At 39.5% G+C, this 20,560-nt stretch overlaps 1 protein-coding gene across 1 annotated transcript in view; it reads right to left on the reverse strand.

Annotated features, from left to right (window-relative positions):
- Positions 1-5,006: 5,006 nt before the first annotated feature.
- The window catches only part of LOC124619773 (pancreatic triacylglycerol lipase-like), a 249,632-nt gene continuing 234,078 nt past the window's right edge, over positions 5,007-20,560 (reverse strand). Inside the window, exons 7-8 of the mRNA XM_047146357.1 lie at positions 19,963-20,140; positions 5,007-8,578 (exon numbers count right to left, since the gene is read on the reverse strand). Coding sequence (XP_047002313.1) covers positions 8,449-8,578; positions 19,963-20,140 — 308 coding nt within the window. The 3' untranslated portion in view covers positions 5,007-8,448. The remainder of the gene's footprint in view (positions 8,579-19,962; positions 20,141-20,560) is intronic.

Genomic DNA, 20,560 nt, shown 5'->3' on the forward strand with positions numbered 1-20,560 from the left:
AGTCCAAACCCATCTTTGACTGAAAGCAACAAATTCCTCAGTTTTGCTGGTGGCCAAAAAACACACTTGGTGTCATGTCTCTTGAAGATATGCTGCCATTTGCAATGTGTGGCTATGATCTTCAGTTACATCCCTGCTCTGAACATGCTAAGAATGGAATGCATGGCGTTTATACCTATCAGATTGGCCTTTTTGTTGGAACACTGTTCTTAGATGTAGCTCACCAGGCAGACTACTGGTATCTGAGACCAAATGTGTTCTATGTACCAAAGAGTGTAAGACAATACCATGGCTCCTGGCAAGGAGAAACTACATGCACCATTTTCCTCCAATTATGAGTATCTTCCCACACATTTATTGCCTGCTCCTCACCAGACAAATTTTGATGCTGCTGCTTGATTATCATCAGTCTTGTCTTACAGCAGTGATTCTGACCTCGTATATTTCAGAGGTGATGCAGTTATCTATAATAATGTACTATCTGAAAGAACCTGCACAGATATTCAGTCAGATCATGATAAGGTTTTAAAATGGTACAAAAACTGGCAGCTTGCTTTAAATGTTCAGAGATGTTAAACTGAGCACTTCAAAATATGTAAAATCATGGTATCACTATTGAAATCAGTCAGCTAATGGGAATATGTGAGTGTAACAATTCATGGGGGTAAGAAACGGAATGATTACATAGGTTCAATCATAGGTAAATTAACTGGCAGACACTGGTTCATTGGTAAGGTACTGGGAAAATGGAACCAGCCTACAAAGTGATGAAGTGTGTGGGACCCATACCAAATAGGTCTAACAGGGGATATTGAATGTATACAAAAAAGGGAACATAATCACGACATGTCTGCTTGCTCCACAGGAGAGAGGCACAGAAATATTGAAAAACATGAACTTGCCAGGAGCCATGGTATTGTCTTACACTCTTTGGTACATAGAACACATTCGGTCTCAGATACCAATAGTCTGCCTGGTGAGCTACATCTAAGAACAGTGTTCCAACAAAAGGCCAATCTGATAGGTAGAAACGCCATGCATTCCATTCTAAGCAAGTTCAGAGCAGGGATGTAACTGAAGATCATAGCCACACATTGCAAATGGCGGCATATCTTCAAGAATAGAAAGAATCTTCAAGACACATAACATCAAGTGTGTTTTTTGGCCACCAGCAAAACTGAGGAATTTGTTGCTTTCAGTCAAAGATGGGTTGGAAAGCCTGCTTGCAAAGACTCAATTATCAAAATAAGTGAATAATCTAGGAATATAATGTGCCCTCATATTGTTATCATAAGGTCTGTGGAGATTAGATTACTCTTATAACAGATGCACAGATGCATCTAAGCAGTCATTCTCCCCATGTGTCATATGCAAATGGAATGAGAAAAACCCTAATATGTGGTACAAGGAGGCATACCCTCTGTCATGCACTTCACAGTGGTTAACACAGTATGCAAAAGAAGATGTGGATCCCTTTGACTTCCAATATGTTCACTCTGCCTATTTTAGGGTATTTGTTCTGAAAGACAGAGCTGCCAAATAAGTATAGGCAAAGTTACAATGATCAGGAGAGAAACAAAAAACAGCAATTTAGGTAGCATGAGCTTGCTATTTATGAAAAAAGAAATTGATCAATACAGGAACTGAAAAATCTGGAGGTGTTTCTATAGATGTCCTACACATAAAAGAACATCATTTAGAATTCACAGATATTGAAAAATATGCACTTAAATGTGTAGAAGTTACTGTGACATTATTAGGGACATCATATGAAAAAGGGGAGAATGGCTTAAGTCCTATACACAAAAGGTAGAGTTAAGTCCCAGGCCATAGACCCCAGTGAATACTGCAGTGAACAGCTGTTTGAGTGCTGTACTTCAGTATAACAGACTTCGAAACTTTCAAGATAGCAGTTCTGATTATGTACAATAACAAATATTTTGTACTTCATCACACTATTAGACATGACACTAAAGAGTACAAATAATTGAAAAATAAGAGCATGTGGAGATTGCAGTACTGACTGCATCTCAGATAGTTCTGATGAAGGGCACTTAGAATTACCAACTGATCTCTACAGTAAATTCCATCAAGCAAAGGACATAGTGCAACAGCATTTTCTAATTTATTCCTAAATTCAGTTGTATTTTATGAAACAGATAACAAATGGTTATCTGGCCATGATTATCAAACAGCAGTGATACAGCACCTTCCACCAATTGGGTTTAACTGAGAAAAGAAACGTACAATTTTACTGAATCATAAATGTTGATGCAGTTATACTATTTGGAGAGAATTGACAGCCAGACCAACGGTAGGAAGTTTACAAAGGTCACATAGTAACTAAGACATTTCTTTCTGAAAAATGTTCCTACATTCTACAAATCCAGTTTTCTTTTAAAATAGACCAAGAACAACTGCTGCAATAGTTAAGACAAAGAATTACCAAAATCTGGGATCAAATAGTCTTGTGCCAGCTGCCAGGAAGAGAGAGCTTTGTCAATGAAGAGGACTAGCTGAAATTAAGAAATAAAGGGCACTACAAGCTCTATTGCAAAATTCTTTACTGTTTCAGAAAGAAGGCAAAAACCATGTACTATGCACAAAAAAATCTAAATTTCTAAATCAAATGAAAGGCTGTTTGAAGCATTTTTAGGCACAAAATAGATGAACTCAGCCAGTAAAATGATATTCAGCTCACTGACGGCAGTAGCAGTCAACTAGATAGTACTGAATTCAAATCATTTGTTAGTAAATTCAATGAATTCTTCCTAACAATACTTGAAAGTACAAGGACAATAAAGGATAATCAAAAGCATATTCATTAGACATACTTAGACAGGCACTGCATACTCCAGCACCAAAGACCAATTCTGTCTAATCACGTAATCACTAGGCCACATAACCAGTCAATGTGACAAGTTGAATTTCTTGAATAACAAATAATTTCATAGTAACACTCATTTATAAAAATAGAGTTAAACAAGTGCCCCCAATTATAGGCCCATCTACCAACTGGAGAGTTCTAAAAATGACTGAGAATGTGGCTTACAATAGAATATTGAACCACCTATCTGACAATAATATTTTAGCAGCAGCTCAGTTTTGCTTAATTTAAAGCTCCTTTACTGAGGAAGAAATATATGATCCCACAAAGTAAGTCATGGTAACTCTAAACAACAGAAATTATTCATCTGTCATTTTCTGTGATCTTTCTAAGGTTGTGTAGATCATAAGATTCTACTAGGAAAATTAAAATGATATGGTTGGAGGTGTTCCTCTTGCGGTCAGTCATATCTAGGAACATTCTGGGAATAGGATTATTTTGTAATGAACATGTGATATATATTAAAGACTAGGGTTATTATGACCTCAGTAGCTATTTTTCTTATTGTGAGTATGTAAGTAAATTATTTTTTACTTTTTAATAAATACTGGTAACTAACTTACTTATTCAGTTTATTGAACAGAATACATTTTGAACCACAAATTTCATTTATTAGTGTTACAATATTGTACAACATAGCCTTTTAAATATATGTGACCATAAGTTAAGCTAGGTATCATTTATCCATTATCGATGATCATGTGCAGTGGTACATAGATATGCTTTAGAAGTTATATACTGCTTGATATTTCTGCTGCTAATCCAACCTCCTGTTTATGTATCTGAAATTGAGATAGTTACAAGAAATAATAACTTCACTCTTGCATTTATGAATATTAATTTGTTTTTTATTACAGGCGTGAACTCTGTATAATTCCATTAACCCTTATCAATGAAGTGTTGGTTGGTCTAAATTTAATTTTGGTACCAGCAGTTCTATACATGGCAGACGAGGAAGATTTAAATAACTGAGATAATCTTGTTTTATGAAATTTTCCATCATACATTATTTTATAAAATTCTTTCCATTTAAGGCTAAATACAAATTGTAGGAGTTTGTAATGAAAGTTTCAGTATCTTATATTAAACAATAGAGCACATGTACAATTTTTTTATTAATAAGTGTACAATTTTTTTTTTATTAACAAGCATACCCTCTTTCCTATAAGTCATGAGCATGATTGTAGTGCCTTGATAATGGCACAAAACTAATCACAGCCAGCTTCTCGTGAGTTGTTCTGCTTCTAAACCTCAACTGTGCCTTACCAGTTGTTTGGTTTTGGGGTTGTGTATTCACTCAGATTATGAACTGTCAACCGGCCGAAGTGGCCGTGCGGTTAAAGGTGCTGCAGTCTGGAACCGCAAGACCGCTACAGTCGCAGGTTCGAATCCTGCCTCGGGCATGGATGTTTGTGATGTCCTTAGGTTACTTAGGTTTAACTAGTTCTAAGTTCTAGGGGACTAATGACCTCAGCAGTTGAGTCCCATAGTGCTCAGAGCCATTTGAACCATTTTTTTATGAACTGTTATCTCACTGGTATGGGAATGCATCATGATTAGATAAGAGGTAATTGAAGATATTCTTGTTGCAAGTACATCGACTGGCTTCTTGAATGCAGTGCAACTGTTATACTTTTCAACACCTTTGCAAAACTGATAGTCTTCACGCTAGGCATCTTGGCAGTGGCAAAGATGCTGTGATAACACTAGATTTTGATAGCTAGCTTTAGCAATGCAGTTCCAACTGGTATGCATGCTGTAGCACAAGCAATTGGTGCACTGATAAAGGAAGATTAGAATTTAACATCTTGGCCATCTTCATGTTATCAGAGTTGGAGCAAAAGCTTATACAGGACATTGAAAGGAGAGGAAATCAACAGTGTATTTCTCAAAGGGACCATCACAACATTTGCCTTAAACAATTTAATCTGGCTGACTGGATGGTGACTTGACCCATGAAACTTCCTGACAGATTAAAACTGTATGCCGGACCGAGACTCAAACTCAGGACCTTTGCGTTCTGTGGGCAAGTGCTCTACAATCTGATCTACCCAAACATGACTCATGCCCCATCCTCACAGCTTTACTTCCACCAGTACCTCATATCCTACTTTCCAAACTTCACAGAATCTCTCCTGCGATGGTAGAGCACTTGCCTGCGAAAGCCAAAGGTCCTGAGTTCAAGTCTCGGTCCGGCACACATTTTTAATCTGCCAGGAAGTTTCATATCAGTCAAACCGCTTAGCCACTTCATCACTTTGTAAAACATTATGGGCATAGATCATATAACTATTTAGAGGGTCTTCAAGAGTGTAACCTATATTGTGTCACATTAGGACGATCCAACTACAAACCTGGTGTGGCAATCATGCATTTGTTTTTTCATCAAAATAATGGTAATGGTGTTGGCTTTCCAGCAATACTATTATTCACAGAAGAGGCATAATTTGTAGTAGTCAGCTATTTTAACAGAATGGTTGTAAGTTGGAGAATGAGATCCTATGTGTAAATTACTGTTTGTTATCACTAACAAAGATTTTCATAAAGATTTTTGGTAGTGTTCTTCTTTCAGCCCTATTTAACTGGAGAACCTTACTACAAGAGTCTGCACACCACAATTACAAAACAGCTGGTCACAATACCACTTTCTTTGCACAGCTATCTCTCTTTCTATTGCTGATGTGTGAGAACAACTAACTGTAAACTTTAGGAACAATGGGAAAGTCAAGCAGGATCTGTTACCTGGCCAGTATCTTCACCTGATTTATTGTATCTTGATTCAATTCTTTGGTGGCTGTCAAAACAGTAGTTTACATTACTCCTATTGTCACCATAGCTGATTGATTTCACAAATCAGCCCTGCACTTGATGACATGAAACAGAATCCTGCTACCCTCGATAGAGGATTGCAGCAAAAGTAACAATTACGTGATGAGTTTCAGAGAAAACATTTTGAACACCTGTTGTGACTTTATCTGAATATGTCTTTAATGAAACATAATAAGCGCACAATTCTCATTATTCATTCTCAGAACTTTACAGTCACCTTATGTACATAACTCATGAAGCATTAGTTCATGAGCTTGTGTGTGGAGGCTTTCATACTTAAAACTTGTCAGTGGAATCCTAAAACATGCTTCATATTTTCCTTAGGTGTTTTTGTAATCAGTTATGGCATATGAATATGGGACAAAGAGAGAAGCATTGAGATTAAAAAGGGCATAAGTCAGGTACACAGTCTTCCTTCACAGCTGCATAACCTATATACAAAAAAAAGCAATGAAGGAAATAAAATAAGGATTCAGAAGTAGATTAAAATTCAGGGTGAAAGAATGTCAATAATAAAACTTTGTGACAATATTTTTACTCTCTGTTAAGGTGAGGGAGAATTACAAGGCCTGTTTAATGGAATGAACAGTTAAAGTAAGAAGAACAAGGATCAAGAATAAACCAAAAAGATGAAAGTATGATGGAGCAGCAGATGTTGAATCACTGACAAACTATATTGAAATTTGGGACCATGTTTGAGGGGCATTCTACACTGATTTACACTATTTTTATGCTTATTAAAAACCTTTATGTGTTGGACATCTTTGAATCATGTTTTTGGAGTCTGTCACATCCACCGTCAGACAGCTGCTCACACTTTTGAACATCTGTGAAATGATGTCCATGCAGCAGTTTCTTTGTAGCATTGAATAGTTGGTAATCATAATGGACAAGTCAGGAGAATATGGAGAGTGTGGCAGCACCTAGAACCTCATGTCAACAACGACAGCTGTGATTGTTCCAGTCATATGGGGATGAGTGTTATTGTGCTGAAAGAGCATTCACTTCACCCATTTTCCAGGCCATTTCTTTTGGAATGCACAATGAGACCCTTTGGAGGTCACATTATGCAATTAAAAAGAAATGGCCAGAATGGGGCCACAAAGATACCTCAGAATGGACACCATTTCACAAATGCCCGGGAACAGCTAGCAGCTGACCTGTGGTGGGTGCAACATACCCCTAGGAGGGCCTACAGAGAACCTATATCAGTGATGCAAATGTGTGCAGCTTAATGGAGACTATATTGAGGTAATGCAAGTGTCTACTGAGGCATATAGATTCTTAGTGAGTGAGTGAGTGAGTGAGAGAGAGAGAGAGAGAGAGAGAGAGAGAGAGAGAGAGAGAGAGAGTAATAAAGAGTAAATCAACATGGAACATGTCTCACTGTAGACAAAGTAAAGAAACTTTGCTTCCTTGGAAACATGATGAATAATAGAATGAGGATTTAAGTAGCAAATGAACACAAGAAAAAAAGAGCATTATCCATAAAATAAGTCTGTTAGTATGAAACCTAGGTGTTAACTTGAGAAAGAAATTTCTGAGAGTGTCACTCAGAGGTATTATAAAGCATAGAAATGAATTGTTGGCTGTAATAAAATTGGGAAAGAAAAGAATCCAATCATTTGGTACATGATGTTACGAAAGGATGCTGAAAATGGAGTAGACTGTTAGGATAAGAAATGAGGAGATTCTCCACAGAAGTGATAAAGAGAGGAGTGTATGGAAAACACTAAGATCAGGATGACAGGGCATGTGTTAAGATATCAGAGTATAATGTGAATGATTCCAGAGGGCGCTATAGAGGAAAAATTGTTTACTGGAAGACAGAGACTGGAATACATACAATGTGTAATTGAGGATGTTCGGTTCAGGTGCTGAGATTAAGAGACTGGCACAGAAGAAGAGATTGTGGCAGGACACAGAAGACTGATAACCTAAAGAGATAAAGGAATTACAGGTGAATAAAATATTGCATCTTTAAATGCATTTTAAATACCATAATGAATTACATGACAGATCTATCAAAAATGACTGGTGACTGTGTATTGACACTTCATGATTGTGTGACCAAAGATTAAATTCACAGTCAGTACCGAATGCACCCTGTTGAGAAGATGGGAGAAAGATGTCAATGGCGATATGGACACATTCTTCAAGTAGATCAAGAAACAATAGTAAATCTTTGGTTTTCATTGAAAGTCAATGGTAAATGACCTATGGGAATACTAAGACAATGTTGGCTAGATATCCTCCAGTGAGTCTCCACCAAGACAAAGCTCAAGATTATGCCAACTGGAGCTAGAGAGCAAAAAAGGCAGACTTCTGTACATTGAGGGACAAACACTGGGGATGAAAAAGAAGATCATGTATTTACAAATTATAAATAATCAGTGTAAGGTTGTTTCATTTGGCTATTGTGTATTGTTAGTCCTGACAATCCTTTTTTGCTGCATTTTATGTGTAGGGGGAACACAGATAGTAGAAAACTAAAAAGAAGAAGTAAGGATTTGAGAGGTGAGGATGGAAATTATGAGACATTAGAAGAAATAAACCTTTACAACATGGTAAAAGAGAAAAGTGCTTTCCCTCTATTGGCTATGTTGATGCTACTTCTGTTTCTGTTAGCTTGCCACATCTCACTGTCACAAGAAGACCAATATAGCATATCTGCTGGTGGAACACAATGTCTTATCAGATTAAGTTCTCAAATGCAGGATGGTGTCACAGTGCTAGGATTGTGCTATGTAGTCAGTGTCAGCTGCTGTCTCTGGTGCCACTGTTGTCGTAGTTGTTGCCGGCTGGTTTCCCAATGCGAAAGGTGGTGTTTCCGCTGTCTCCACAATGAATACCCCTCGGGTCCTGCACACAACACATTCATCCATTTATACACTGTCTTCCATACTTCCTTTCAAGAAGGAGAACCTTCAGGGATGTGGACAAGTCCAGTTACACATTATAAAAGACAAAAAAATTGTTGAAATCTAATCTGTATACCATATTAACAATAATCTATCATTATACTGCTTACTGTCAGTCTCGGTAGCTGAGTGTTCAAAGTAGATGACTGTCATGCAGAGAACCTGTGTTCAATTCCTAGTATTACCGTATTACCAGGGATTTTTCCTTGGTGGGAGGACTGGAACGGGGTGCAGTCAGCCTTGTGAAGCCAACTGAGGACTTACTTGAATGAACAGTAGAGCTTCCAAGGTCAAGAAACCTGACAAAGACTGGGAGAATGGTGTGCTATCCACATGTCTCTCCACAGTACATCCCGTGACACGAATGGTAGAGGATGAGACAGTGGATGGTTGGCCGCAACTGGATCATTTAGGGCTAGAATGCGGAACTTTACCTACCTTAACTATCTTTATTGCTTGATATTTTTCATGCTTATACCACCTAAATAATCAACAAAACTAGAAACATAGCTGTTACATTCAAAAAAGCTGTTACTTCCTCAGTTGCATTAAATAACTGCTATTTGTAGATTAATACTTATTTAGCTTCCTAAATATGTAAATAATGAGCCCAGTTTACAGTATATTATAAACTGTTAACTGCAATGTCAGCTGTAATGTTACAAGCAGCTGGTTCGGCTGCTGAAGGGCAGACTGAATCTAACAGGTTGGCTGTGGGACAGCGTGAATGTCTGTTGGGGCGGCCAGCTGTCAGATGGACTGTGAGTGCTAGTAAAGGTGCCTAGCAAGTCACATGGGACAGCGGTTATCAGGGTTTTCCCAGGCTGAAAGAGCAATCTGTTCGGTTGACATGGTCACAGGATGAGCTAAAATGGATGGAACAGTGACTTGGAATTTCATCAATAAAATATGTAAAATACGTTATGAACATGCTAGAGAAAAGACAATGGCAGCTTTGGGACCATGATAATGGGAGGAGCTCACTGAACATAAATCCATGCCTGAAGCTTTAATAATTAAAAATTATTAATATTATAACAATTATTGTCTGTAATAAATTGTAACAACTGAAACCATTACAAAAGTGACACTTATGATACACTAGATGAAATAGAATAATGTCAGCAATATAATGAACAGATTACTTTTCCAACTAAACAAATATACAAAAATGTCATAAACAATTTAGTTTGTTTATGTAAATAGTGCCATAACTATGGAATCCTCCGCAGAGGCACAAATGATCTTATCAGCATTAGTTTCCTTGTTTAATATCCCAATAACTTTTATTTATTTATTTTATTATCCATCTTTAGGCACTAAAAATGCAATTGATGTCGTCATTTGTGTACATATACAGTTTACATAACTGACAGAAATGTTCTAATATATTGCAGATCATTATTGTCTAATAAGATACAAAAATTTGTCCTTGATGCTGCAAAAGGTATTTGCATTATATTTACATGTATAAGTTTAATCTAAGTGAAACTATATTAGTACCGGTACTTAAGATCATCTTTAGTGCACATTATAAACTCTTCTATTGTATAAAAAGCTTTTTCTCTAAGCCATTTCTTTGTGACACTTTTAAACTCATTCAGTGACACATTATGTGCCTCTATTGGCAACATGTTAAATAGTTTTACTCCCATGTACCTGCAACTATCTTGAGTTTTCTTTAGTCTAGCAACTGGGATGTCAATTTGCTGTTTTATACGTGTGTCATGGTGATGGATAGATTGTCGTAGTTTGTGACTTTGTTGGTTTTCTTTTGTGTGTATCAGACAACTTAGTATAAGGAGGGGTGCAACTGAACTGTTAGTATTTTTAGATTTTTGAAATATAGTCTACAAGACATTATTTCTGACTCCATGGATGCATCTGACTGCCTTCTTTTGCCAAATGAAAACTTGATTTGCTCTGGGTGAGTTTCCCCACAACAAAGTGGCATATGTTAAATGGGTGTGGAAAAAGGCATAGTATGCATTGAGTAATAGCTTACCACTGACACATGACCTTAGTTTACCTAACAAATATGTCACACATGCTAACTTAGTACAAATATAATCGTTATGACTCTTCCACGTTAATTTTGGGTCAAGATGGATCCCAAGTAGTTTAGCTGAGACACAATCAATCTTATCGCTCTTAACACACAACCTAAAGAGAATATTTACAGTTTTATCATGATTTATATGCAAGTCATTGAGTTGGAACCACTTGATGGCTGCTCTGAGGTGAGCCTCACTTTTCTCGTTTAATTTTCCTAAATCTTTCCCTGCTGTAACAAAAGTTGTATCATCTGCATAGAGTGTAGATTTACGTAACATGGTGTTGGGCAAGTCATTTACATATATTATAAAAAGTAAAGGTCCAAACACAGAGCCTTGTGGTACACCCTGCATGATATCCAAGACATTTGACCTCATATGCACAATTTGTTTTCTGTCGCTCAGATAGGATCTGATCAGAGATAGTTCTGAGTCTCTAATACCACAGCAGTGCAGTTTTTCTAGTAGTATCCTGTGACTGGCAGAGTCAAATGCCTTGCTGAGGTCCACAAGAGTCGAATTAACTGATAATCCTGATTCGAATGATGACAATATATATGAAACAACATCTTGAACTGCTTTTGCCATTGACAGGCCGGACCTGAAGCCATACTGAGAGTCACTAAGAATATTATTCAAAGACAGATGTTGACTGATTTGGAGCTGTATGCAATATTCCACTACTTTTGATAATGTACATTTAATTATATTTGTGATTTATGCAATAGTTCAAGTTAGCATTTTGACTTGAGGGTTGGATGCGGCAGTACGTCTGAGATTTGTTTAAAATTGTTGAAGTAACACATAAGCGAGTTTACTAAGAGGTTGTAAAACAACCACAAAAATTTCTATATGTTTTATGATAAGTATTACAAAATTATTGTGAAAATTATGAATGGTGGTCAGGATGAAAGCATTTGCACTGAGTCAAGGAGAGGTCATCTGACTGAACCTTTAAGTAACCATGCAAGGCAAAGCTTGTGGACTTTCATCAGTCATCTTGTGCATGGAGTTTTGGTGAGGTATTTTTGTCTGGAATCACTAAAGTTATGGGCAGTGTGTAGGCCTCGAATGTTACTTTTGTGTAGAGGACTTAGAATAAGCTTGTGATAACTTATGAATCTCTGGACTCCGATTTCAGTCTGGGCAAGTTAGTGATGAGATCTCACTTCAGCAACTTCAGTTGCTATTGTGTGTCATTGTGAACTAGTAAAGATTTGTGGTTTAACAGATTTATATTGTGATGAACTTGAACTGATTTTGTTGGATTAACATTAATGACTATAAAATTTAGATTCGCTGGGGATGATAAAACTCATGCTAGTGAATGTTGAGGGATAGATCTGGTTTTTGAGAGTTTATTGCGCTGATGTACTTTATTATTTAGTGCATGCTGCTGAGTGTAAATGCTGTGTATTTACAACACAACTCAAAATTTTACACTGAACAGTTATTCAATGAATTATTTGTATGTGGCCACCACTTGCATACATTGTATTTTTCTGAAGAATAAATGAGATTTATATCAGAGTTAAAATAAATCTGTTTTATTTTACTATCCTAGGTGATTTCAAACAACAGAGCCATCCTCAGTACACCTTTTATTAACTTATTTGCTAATGTCCCATTGGTAGTATAAGACTTTGATATAAATATAATTAAGTATGTTGTTGTACTATAGAGCAACAGTGTATGGCCTCCCCCTATTAATAATAACGAGCCATGCTTAAAGTTATTAGCTGTACATTGTCAACACTCTGGTGGAACTTATTACTGCACTGCAATTGTTTGTATCGAAAGGGATACACTGAGTGAGGAGTAGGAACTAGAAACCCACGAGTAACACTGCACAGCATTACAAAAAAAACACTGTACTTGCCATTATCTAGCAGAAATTTCCAATCATTTAATCTAGATATTATAAAAATTTTATTAGAATGAATGACCAATAAGATTTGTTTTGAATTTTTTTGAAATGTTTGGAATTCCCAATTTCTTGGTTTATTTTAGATGGATGACGTCAGGAAGATGGGTTCAATAAAACTGATCCACTATAGATAACATTTCACTGTAAACTCTATCATAGAAAATGTCAAGGTTACAATTTCTAAACACATATTGCAGATAAAGAATTTACAAAATGCTTTTGATAAGCTGAAGAGAACTAGATTATGAGACATAATGTATGGAAAAGGATATCCTGCATATCCCATTCGAGTTAAAAATAAAAAGCAATTCAGCCTATAGACATGTGTACACATTCTTAACTCAGGAAGAAGTAACTGCTGTATCCCACTACCAGCACGTGTGAGTGTGAGAGCATCGAGTGTAGTGTTGCCATACCTGTGTACTTAAATCAAAGACCAACTGTATCAGTGTGGGCCAGCCACTCGCGACCACCTGTAAGAAGCTTGCACATGGCAGAGTCTCTGGCACACCGCCTACTGGTGACTTGCAGCTATATATGCAAGGAGCAGTGCTGACTCACTCCCACTATGTTCTTTTAGTTTGTACAGCTGACATCAGCTGTTCTGTGTATCGCTTATATGTGGAGTCACGAGAGGCTTATTTCCGTTATTGTTCAGAGGCTTATGAATAAAGCCATATTAATGGTACTTGGATTGGTTTCATGTATTATTTGGTTACAAATAAACAACTGGCAATGAGTTTGGAATGGTTTCTTTGTGTGCAGTCTTTAAGTGTTGTTTCATCAGGTTTACTCATTATGGATGCCGCGCTACCGGCCACGATTGAACAGCTTACTTCGGCAGTGATCACTTTGTCAGTTTCCATTAACAGACAGGGCACCACTCCACCAGTCTATCTACCCACTTTTCCTCCATATGATGATTCACCCAAGTACTGGAAGGTCACAAACCTCAGCATTTTTTGGCTTTCAATGTGACAGACTCAAATTTGTGCAAAGTCTTGTTTGCTCTCATGGATTCCATCTGAGATGTATCACTTACTGTGTCAACTTGTGCCATTACGAGAACCTGCAGCTCGTACTTTTGCTCATATGTGCAGTTTATTGTCTAAATACCATTGTAAACAAATGCATGTCATACGGCACGAGTTGAGTTGTATTGATGCCACAAGAAACCAAACCAGTCATACAGGGCCTGGGCAGCCAAACTTCCCAGCTTTAGCCATAAGTGTCAGTTCACTGTTGATGCCCATAATGACTCTTATGCAGACTTTATGGTGCGTGACACAATTATCTCTTTAGCTCCAGAAGGAAATTTGGAAATTTGTGGTAAGGTCTTATAGGATCAAACTGCTGAGGTCATCGGTCCCTAAGCTAACCCACTACTTAATCTAACTTAAAATAACTTATGCTAAGGATAACACACACACCCATGCCCAAGGGAGGACTCGAACCTCCAATGGGGAGAGCCGCGTGGACGGTGACAAGATGCGTCAGACCGCGCGGCTAACCCATGAAGCTGTGCCAGAAGGCTTCACTCTTTGAAAGCACCACTCTTGGAAGTTTTGCAAATAGAACAATCTTTTGAAATTTCTTGGGATGGGTGATCAAACCTAAAGTGTGGGCCGAGGTGGCCGAGGTGCCCACTAGGACGACACAAGGAGGTGACAGTGGCAGTAAACATACGCACCTAGCGCCAAGCAGACCAAGGTCTGCCCAAGCAGCTGCGATCACCACAGCATTTTTTGTTTCCATCTTTTCCTTTCTGTCTTGTTCAGCATGAACATTTGGCATACTCTAAGCACTTGGCCACTCGTAATGCTTGCCAGTAGAAAGGCCACATCGCCTCCAAATGTCGTTCGCTCAAGGTTGCTCAGGATATGGTCATGGACGTAAACTGTATGACTTGAGTGCTCATAACTTCTCCCAAGTTGTTTATGGAGTTAAGTGTTTTTCGCTGAGTGCCACGGCTACAGGTTGACAAAGGTGCTACAGAGAAGTTATTGAATTCTCAAACTTATAGCCTCCCGGCTGTTGACACTGGTTGTGGAAGCTGGTCAGTTATAACAAACAGTACATTGTGCTGTTGGGACAATTTATGGCATCTGCCATTTACAAGTCCGTGGTTCGTTACATTACACTGTGGTAGTTGCTGATGCCAGTATTGAGAACTTGTCGGGACGAACGCATTTCAGGCATTTGGATTTCGTATCAGCAATGCTGTTCATGTTGTGTCGATCAGTTACTGTATTCTCAATTGGAAACACTGTGTGAGTTTTCAGACTTGTCAAAAGGTAAAGGGTGTGCTACAAATTTTTCTGCTCATATTTCTTTGAAATCCATGGCTCAGCATTTTCATCTTGCAGAATTGGACAGACTTTAATCTTTACGGGTGGTGCAATGTGTTATGGCTAGTGAATGTCATCTCCGCTGGTTGTAGGTCGGAAACCGTCAGGAAAACTTCTCCTCTGTGGCAACCTCTGTACTACTGTCAATGCACAGTTGATTGTGTATATGTATTCTCTCCTCTACCAGGAGGAACTGTTGCCACAAATATCGGGTGGCCAGTACTTTTTTAAAATTGTTTTGTCTGAAGGGTATCTGAAGGTTCCTGTGGACGAAGAGACAGCTACTTCTGGTTTGGGTACTCCTTTTGGTCTCTAACTATATTTGTGCCTTCCTTTTGGTGTGGCTACCACCCCTGCTATTTTCCAACAATTTTAGAGCAATTTACTATGCCTGTCGTAGGTTGCATTAATTATCTCGATGATACTGTTATCACAGGTTCCTCCATGGTCGATCACTAGAAAGATATGTGAACTTTTTTTTCTCTCTTACAGTCCACAGGCTTATGGTGTAACCTCATGAAACATGTCTTTTCAGCGTTCTGTTGTTTATTTGGGTTTTGAGGTCTCGCAGGGTGGAATTTGTCCTTTGCAAGACCACATCTCCGCTTTTACATCAATGCCTCACTCCTCGTCCATGAAGGAGCTTCAGGCCTTCCTAAGGAAGGTAGGCTACTACCATAAATTCCTGCCAGGGGTGGTCACATTGGTCTACCCGTTGCAGATCTCGTTACGCAAGACTGTACCATTTTGCTGGAGCCTGTATTGCAAACACGCTTTTCGAATGTTGAAATACTCAACCCCTTGTTTAGCTACGTTGTCTCCAGACCAGCACATAATTTTGGCGACTGACACAGTACAGCCTTGGCGTGGTCCTAACACACCAACAGTTCTGAATGACCTGCTGCTTTTGCCTCCATATCTCTCACTCTGGCCCAGCAACATTACCCTTGAGTGCAAAGAGAGTCTCTTGCCTTAGTCTATACTCTCCAGAAATTTCGTGTTTTTTTATGGCTTAAAGTTACTGACCACAAGTCCTTGGTTTCCTTGTTTGACTCTCACATTTCCTTGCCTGACAAAGCAGCACACCACCTGCAACGATTTCCCGCTACAATTACGAAATCCATTTTCCAACTGCATCTGAATGTACCAATGTGGACACCTTGTCCCACCTCACTGTTTGTTCTAATCCTGACTTTGATACTGAAGAACTGTCTAGATTCCATCTTGGTACTGAAACACAGGCATTGGTCAAGCATTTCTCAGTTACGAGCTCGTACATGGCAACCACCGTTGTCGCCAATCCAGTTCTCCACCAGCTGGTTCAGTTTGTTCAACTGCTCTGACCAGATAAGCCATCGTGACAGGCTTCGGACCCCCTGTGTAAGTATTTTTCCTCATGGCATCGCCTCTCTGTTTTTATGATGTTTTGCTGCTGTCCGCAGAAGATCTCTCTCCCAGAGTAGTCATTCCCGCCTGTTATGGCGCAAGGTTCTCCACCAGGAGAATTGGGGAGTTTTTCACAGGCACTAAACTGTTAGCTAGAAGACATAATTTTTGGTCGAAGTTAGATGACAAAATTGTCGCAGCTTGTGAGCAGTGTGTTCGACAACAGGCAGCTTCCAGGGCATCTGTCTTCCTGGCCGCTCCACACCAGCCAATAGAACGCATTAATGTAGACTTTGCGGGTCCTTCTTGAATTGCTATTGGTTCTTGGTTGTGGATATATTTTCCCAGTTTCCTTACATTCTCTGGTGTGCTACAACATCGACTGAAGTCACAATTTGTAGGCAGTTGGTTTTTTTTTTTTTTTCTGTTCAGGGGTTGCCTTGTACCTTAGTTTCCGACAATGGACCCCAGTTCGTTTCTCACATTTTTCAGTTATTTTGTTTCCATCATGACATTTGTCATGTTACTGCTCCATCATTTCATCAACCTCAATCGAACGGTGAGGTGGAATGAACAGGGCATATGTTCAAGACCCAAATGAAAAACAGGTTGTTGGGGATTCTTCACTGGATGACGCCCTTGTCCATTTTCTGAGCATCTATCGCACACAGCCTGGCTGAGTTGCTTCACAGCTATGCACACTCTTCCACATTCTGCATCCTGCACTGAACCTGCCACAGTCGGTTTTGTCTGATCCCTTTGCACTGGGATCGCCACTGTGGGCACGAGGGTTTGGTCCTGGCCTACATGGTTGATGGGGATGCCGTTTTTGTGATGTCTGTATGGCCAATGTGCTGGTGGCATGCCACTTTGATCGGTTGCGCCCTTGCTCACTGCCGGAAGCTACTGGTTTGCAAGTGTGGCCCGGTTGCCGTAGCCTGTCCTGCCAGCCTCCGCCTTGAGGAGGCACTCCCATTCCACTGGCTGCCTCCTTCATGTGTAGTGGCCAGGGGTTCCACAAGCACCAGTTGCTGGTCTGTCTCTGGTCTCTCGTCCATTGGTGCAACCTGCTGTTCCAGTTGGATTGCCTCCACTGGCCCCCTTGCCATCATCACCTCAGCAATCATCGCTGGTGGGTCCAGCCCCACCTCCTCCACACTAGGACCTGCATGCTGATGACAAAGCAGAGATGGTTATGGCACCCTCCTCTCCGGTTGGCACCGGCTGCCAGCACTCCGGATCCAATAGATGTTACTCTTGTCAGGCCGCTGGCATCTCCTCTGTCGCCTGGGAACCCTTTTGCATGAGGGAGTGGTGTACTGTATCATGCTATGAGTGTGTGTGAGTGCACTGAGTGCAGTGTTATCCCACATGTGTACTCTAATCAACCACCAGCTGTATCAGCATGGGCCAGCCACTTCCAACCACTAGAGGCTACTCGTAGGAAGCATGCACATGGCGTGGTCTCCACTGTGCTGTCTGACAGTGACTTGTGCCCTTATATATGTGGAGCAGTGCTGACTCACAGTCATTATGTTCTTTTAGTCTGTACTGATTACATCAGTTTGTGTGTGTATCACGTATGTTGTACCTTCTGTTCGATTCTTTTACCTTGTTTCACGTGGAGTCACAAGATGCTTATTTCCATTATTATTCAAAGGTTTATGAATAAAGCCATATTTGTATTACTGGTATCGGTTTCGTGTGTTACTTGGTTACTACAGTAACAATATTAATTTACAAAAAACATATGGAGTATGACAAACCTACAGTATATCCGCCACTCTGTTTAATATATACATAGACCACACCGAAAAAGAATGAAAGAAAGAAGTAGACTCAGGAATAAAAATAGCTGAAGATACAGTTGTAAACAGTCTTTATAATATGCTGCCAATATTACTATTACACAAACAGACAACAAAAAAACAGATGACGAACTTCTGTGACCCTTCTACAAATTAGAACAGACTGCAAAGACTCTATATATATCATTTATGAAATCTACGAATTGGAAGCAATAGCTCTCCAATTTAAATATTCAAGCAAAGACAGTTATCTGTAATACTAATAGTGAACACTTCTGTTAACTAGAGGTTGGTATAAGTAAGAATGTACAAATAGAAATGAAGGTATATGCTTCGAGTACATATATGATCAAATGACAGAATAACATGACAAGGAGTGATTAAAGAATAAACATTTATGGGATAATGGCGGTGGCAGTTGCAACATATGGGGCCAGAGAGACTACAACAATATCCAAACAGCGGAAATAAGATTTCTAAGGAGGTTATAGAATACTTAGGTTGGTCTGGATAAATTAGCATGAAATACCAGAAGAAGGAAATTGTATTATAATTAGAACAACAATAGTAGCAAACAGGAAGAGGTGCAAAGATTATATTAACAGTAGAGACGAGAGAAGATTTCCTAAACTAATCCTAATGTGAATCTCCATTTCCGATGACCACAATGAGCACCACATTGAGCAGCTGCTGTGGCTGAGTGATTATAGGCGCTTCAGTCGGGAACCGCGCTGCTGCTACGGTCGCAGGTTCGAATCCTGCCTCGGGCATGGATGTGTGTGATGTCCTTGGGTAAGTCAAGTTTAAGTAGTTCTAAGACTAGGGGACTGATGACCTCAGATGTTAAGTCTCATAGTGCTTGGAGCCATTTGAACCTTTTTTGAGCACCACGTTGTACGCTGCAACACCACGGGCTTCATTACACATGGAAATGAAATCACACAGAATGGACACTCTAGGACTGACGTAGTGTTTTGTTTATGTACGGAACTCAGACCTGTTTATACCCTGACATTACCATACAACGTGTTTGGAGTCAACCCCATAATATTGCACACCTCCAACACTGTCCTTTACATGCATCAAGTTGGTGGTTGGTGGAGTGGTGATGTGAAGTGACATTACATGGGGCCAGCTTACAGCTCTCTTGGTTGTTGAGCGCAATCTCTCAGCTCTATGGTACAGAGATGAGATTCTGCAATCAATAGTGGGACCCTATCACCAACATTTTGGTGACAATTTCATCTTGGTGGATGATCTTCTTGCTCACCGTACTGTTCTCATGAACTCATGAACATGTTCCTTACACATGCTAGGATCACCAGATTGGAGTGAGCTGCATGTTCCCTGAACATGTACCCAATCGAACATCTGCGTGATTGAAACGAGCTATTCTTTGACGTCAACAATGGCCACGTACTCTGTGCAACTTACACAGCATCACCATTGAAGAGTGGGACAATTTGGTCCAGGGCTGGCTTGATGATCTCATTGAAAGGTATACAATGATGGATTCAAACTTCATCTGAGTAAGGAGAGTTCCACAATGTATTGACATTGCTCAGGAAGCCCCCTACATGGGAAGCAAACGATTTTGTCATTAGACAAATATTTGTTTTTTTTTAATTTTTTTATTATTTTGTGATCTAAACACACTGCAGATGAATACATAAGGATGCCTCACAGCCAATTTTTGTTTCCTGTGCCACAGATTTTGAAATAAAGGGGTGAAGCAAAACTTCTGTTGATGTGCGTATATCGTGTAAAGAAGAAGAACAAGTAGGCAGTGTTTGGAGACGCACCCTGTGGGGCAGTGCTCGCCCATGAGGACAGCCTGCTTGCGTGCCTGCTCACCATCCGGGCACCAGCCCAGAGTGTGCTGCCAGTAGGATGGGCACGGCAAACCCCAAAAGCCCGGATCGCTCTCCACCGACTCTGCGAAGTACACCGCCGACATGAGGTGCGAGCACACTGGCTCATCTGCAACATACACCGCATACTGGGGATAACAGCTTGCAGCACCACCACTTCATTCATCTACAACTTGTGTTTAAAAAAATTAACAGCTCTAAACCTCAATCTACGCTCTACCGCTGTTTTTATTTCATACTTCGTACTAAGCATTGATGTAACAGCACACAGAAAGCTGCTCTGGGCCGTGCACATCTAGTCTGAATCACATCACTTTGGTAGCAGAGCATAGTTAGAGTACTGCATAGTACTGGGCTATCAGGATTAAGAAGGTGGAACAATTGATTGAGCTTTGGTCATAAATTTTACATTTATTGAAACTTTTATTACAATTAACATTAACTCATTTCAGCATGCGAAAGCCCACTTACATTAACTCACAGCTCAAAAAATTATGAATTTAAGAGCAATCCAGAATTACTTACGAGA

Source organism: Schistocerca americana, chromosome 6 (assembly GCF_021461395.2).
Source record: "Schistocerca americana isolate TAMUIC-IGC-003095 chromosome 6, iqSchAmer2.1, whole genome shotgun sequence".
Taxonomy (NCBI): domain Eukaryota; kingdom Metazoa; phylum Arthropoda; class Insecta; order Orthoptera; family Acrididae; genus Schistocerca; species Schistocerca americana.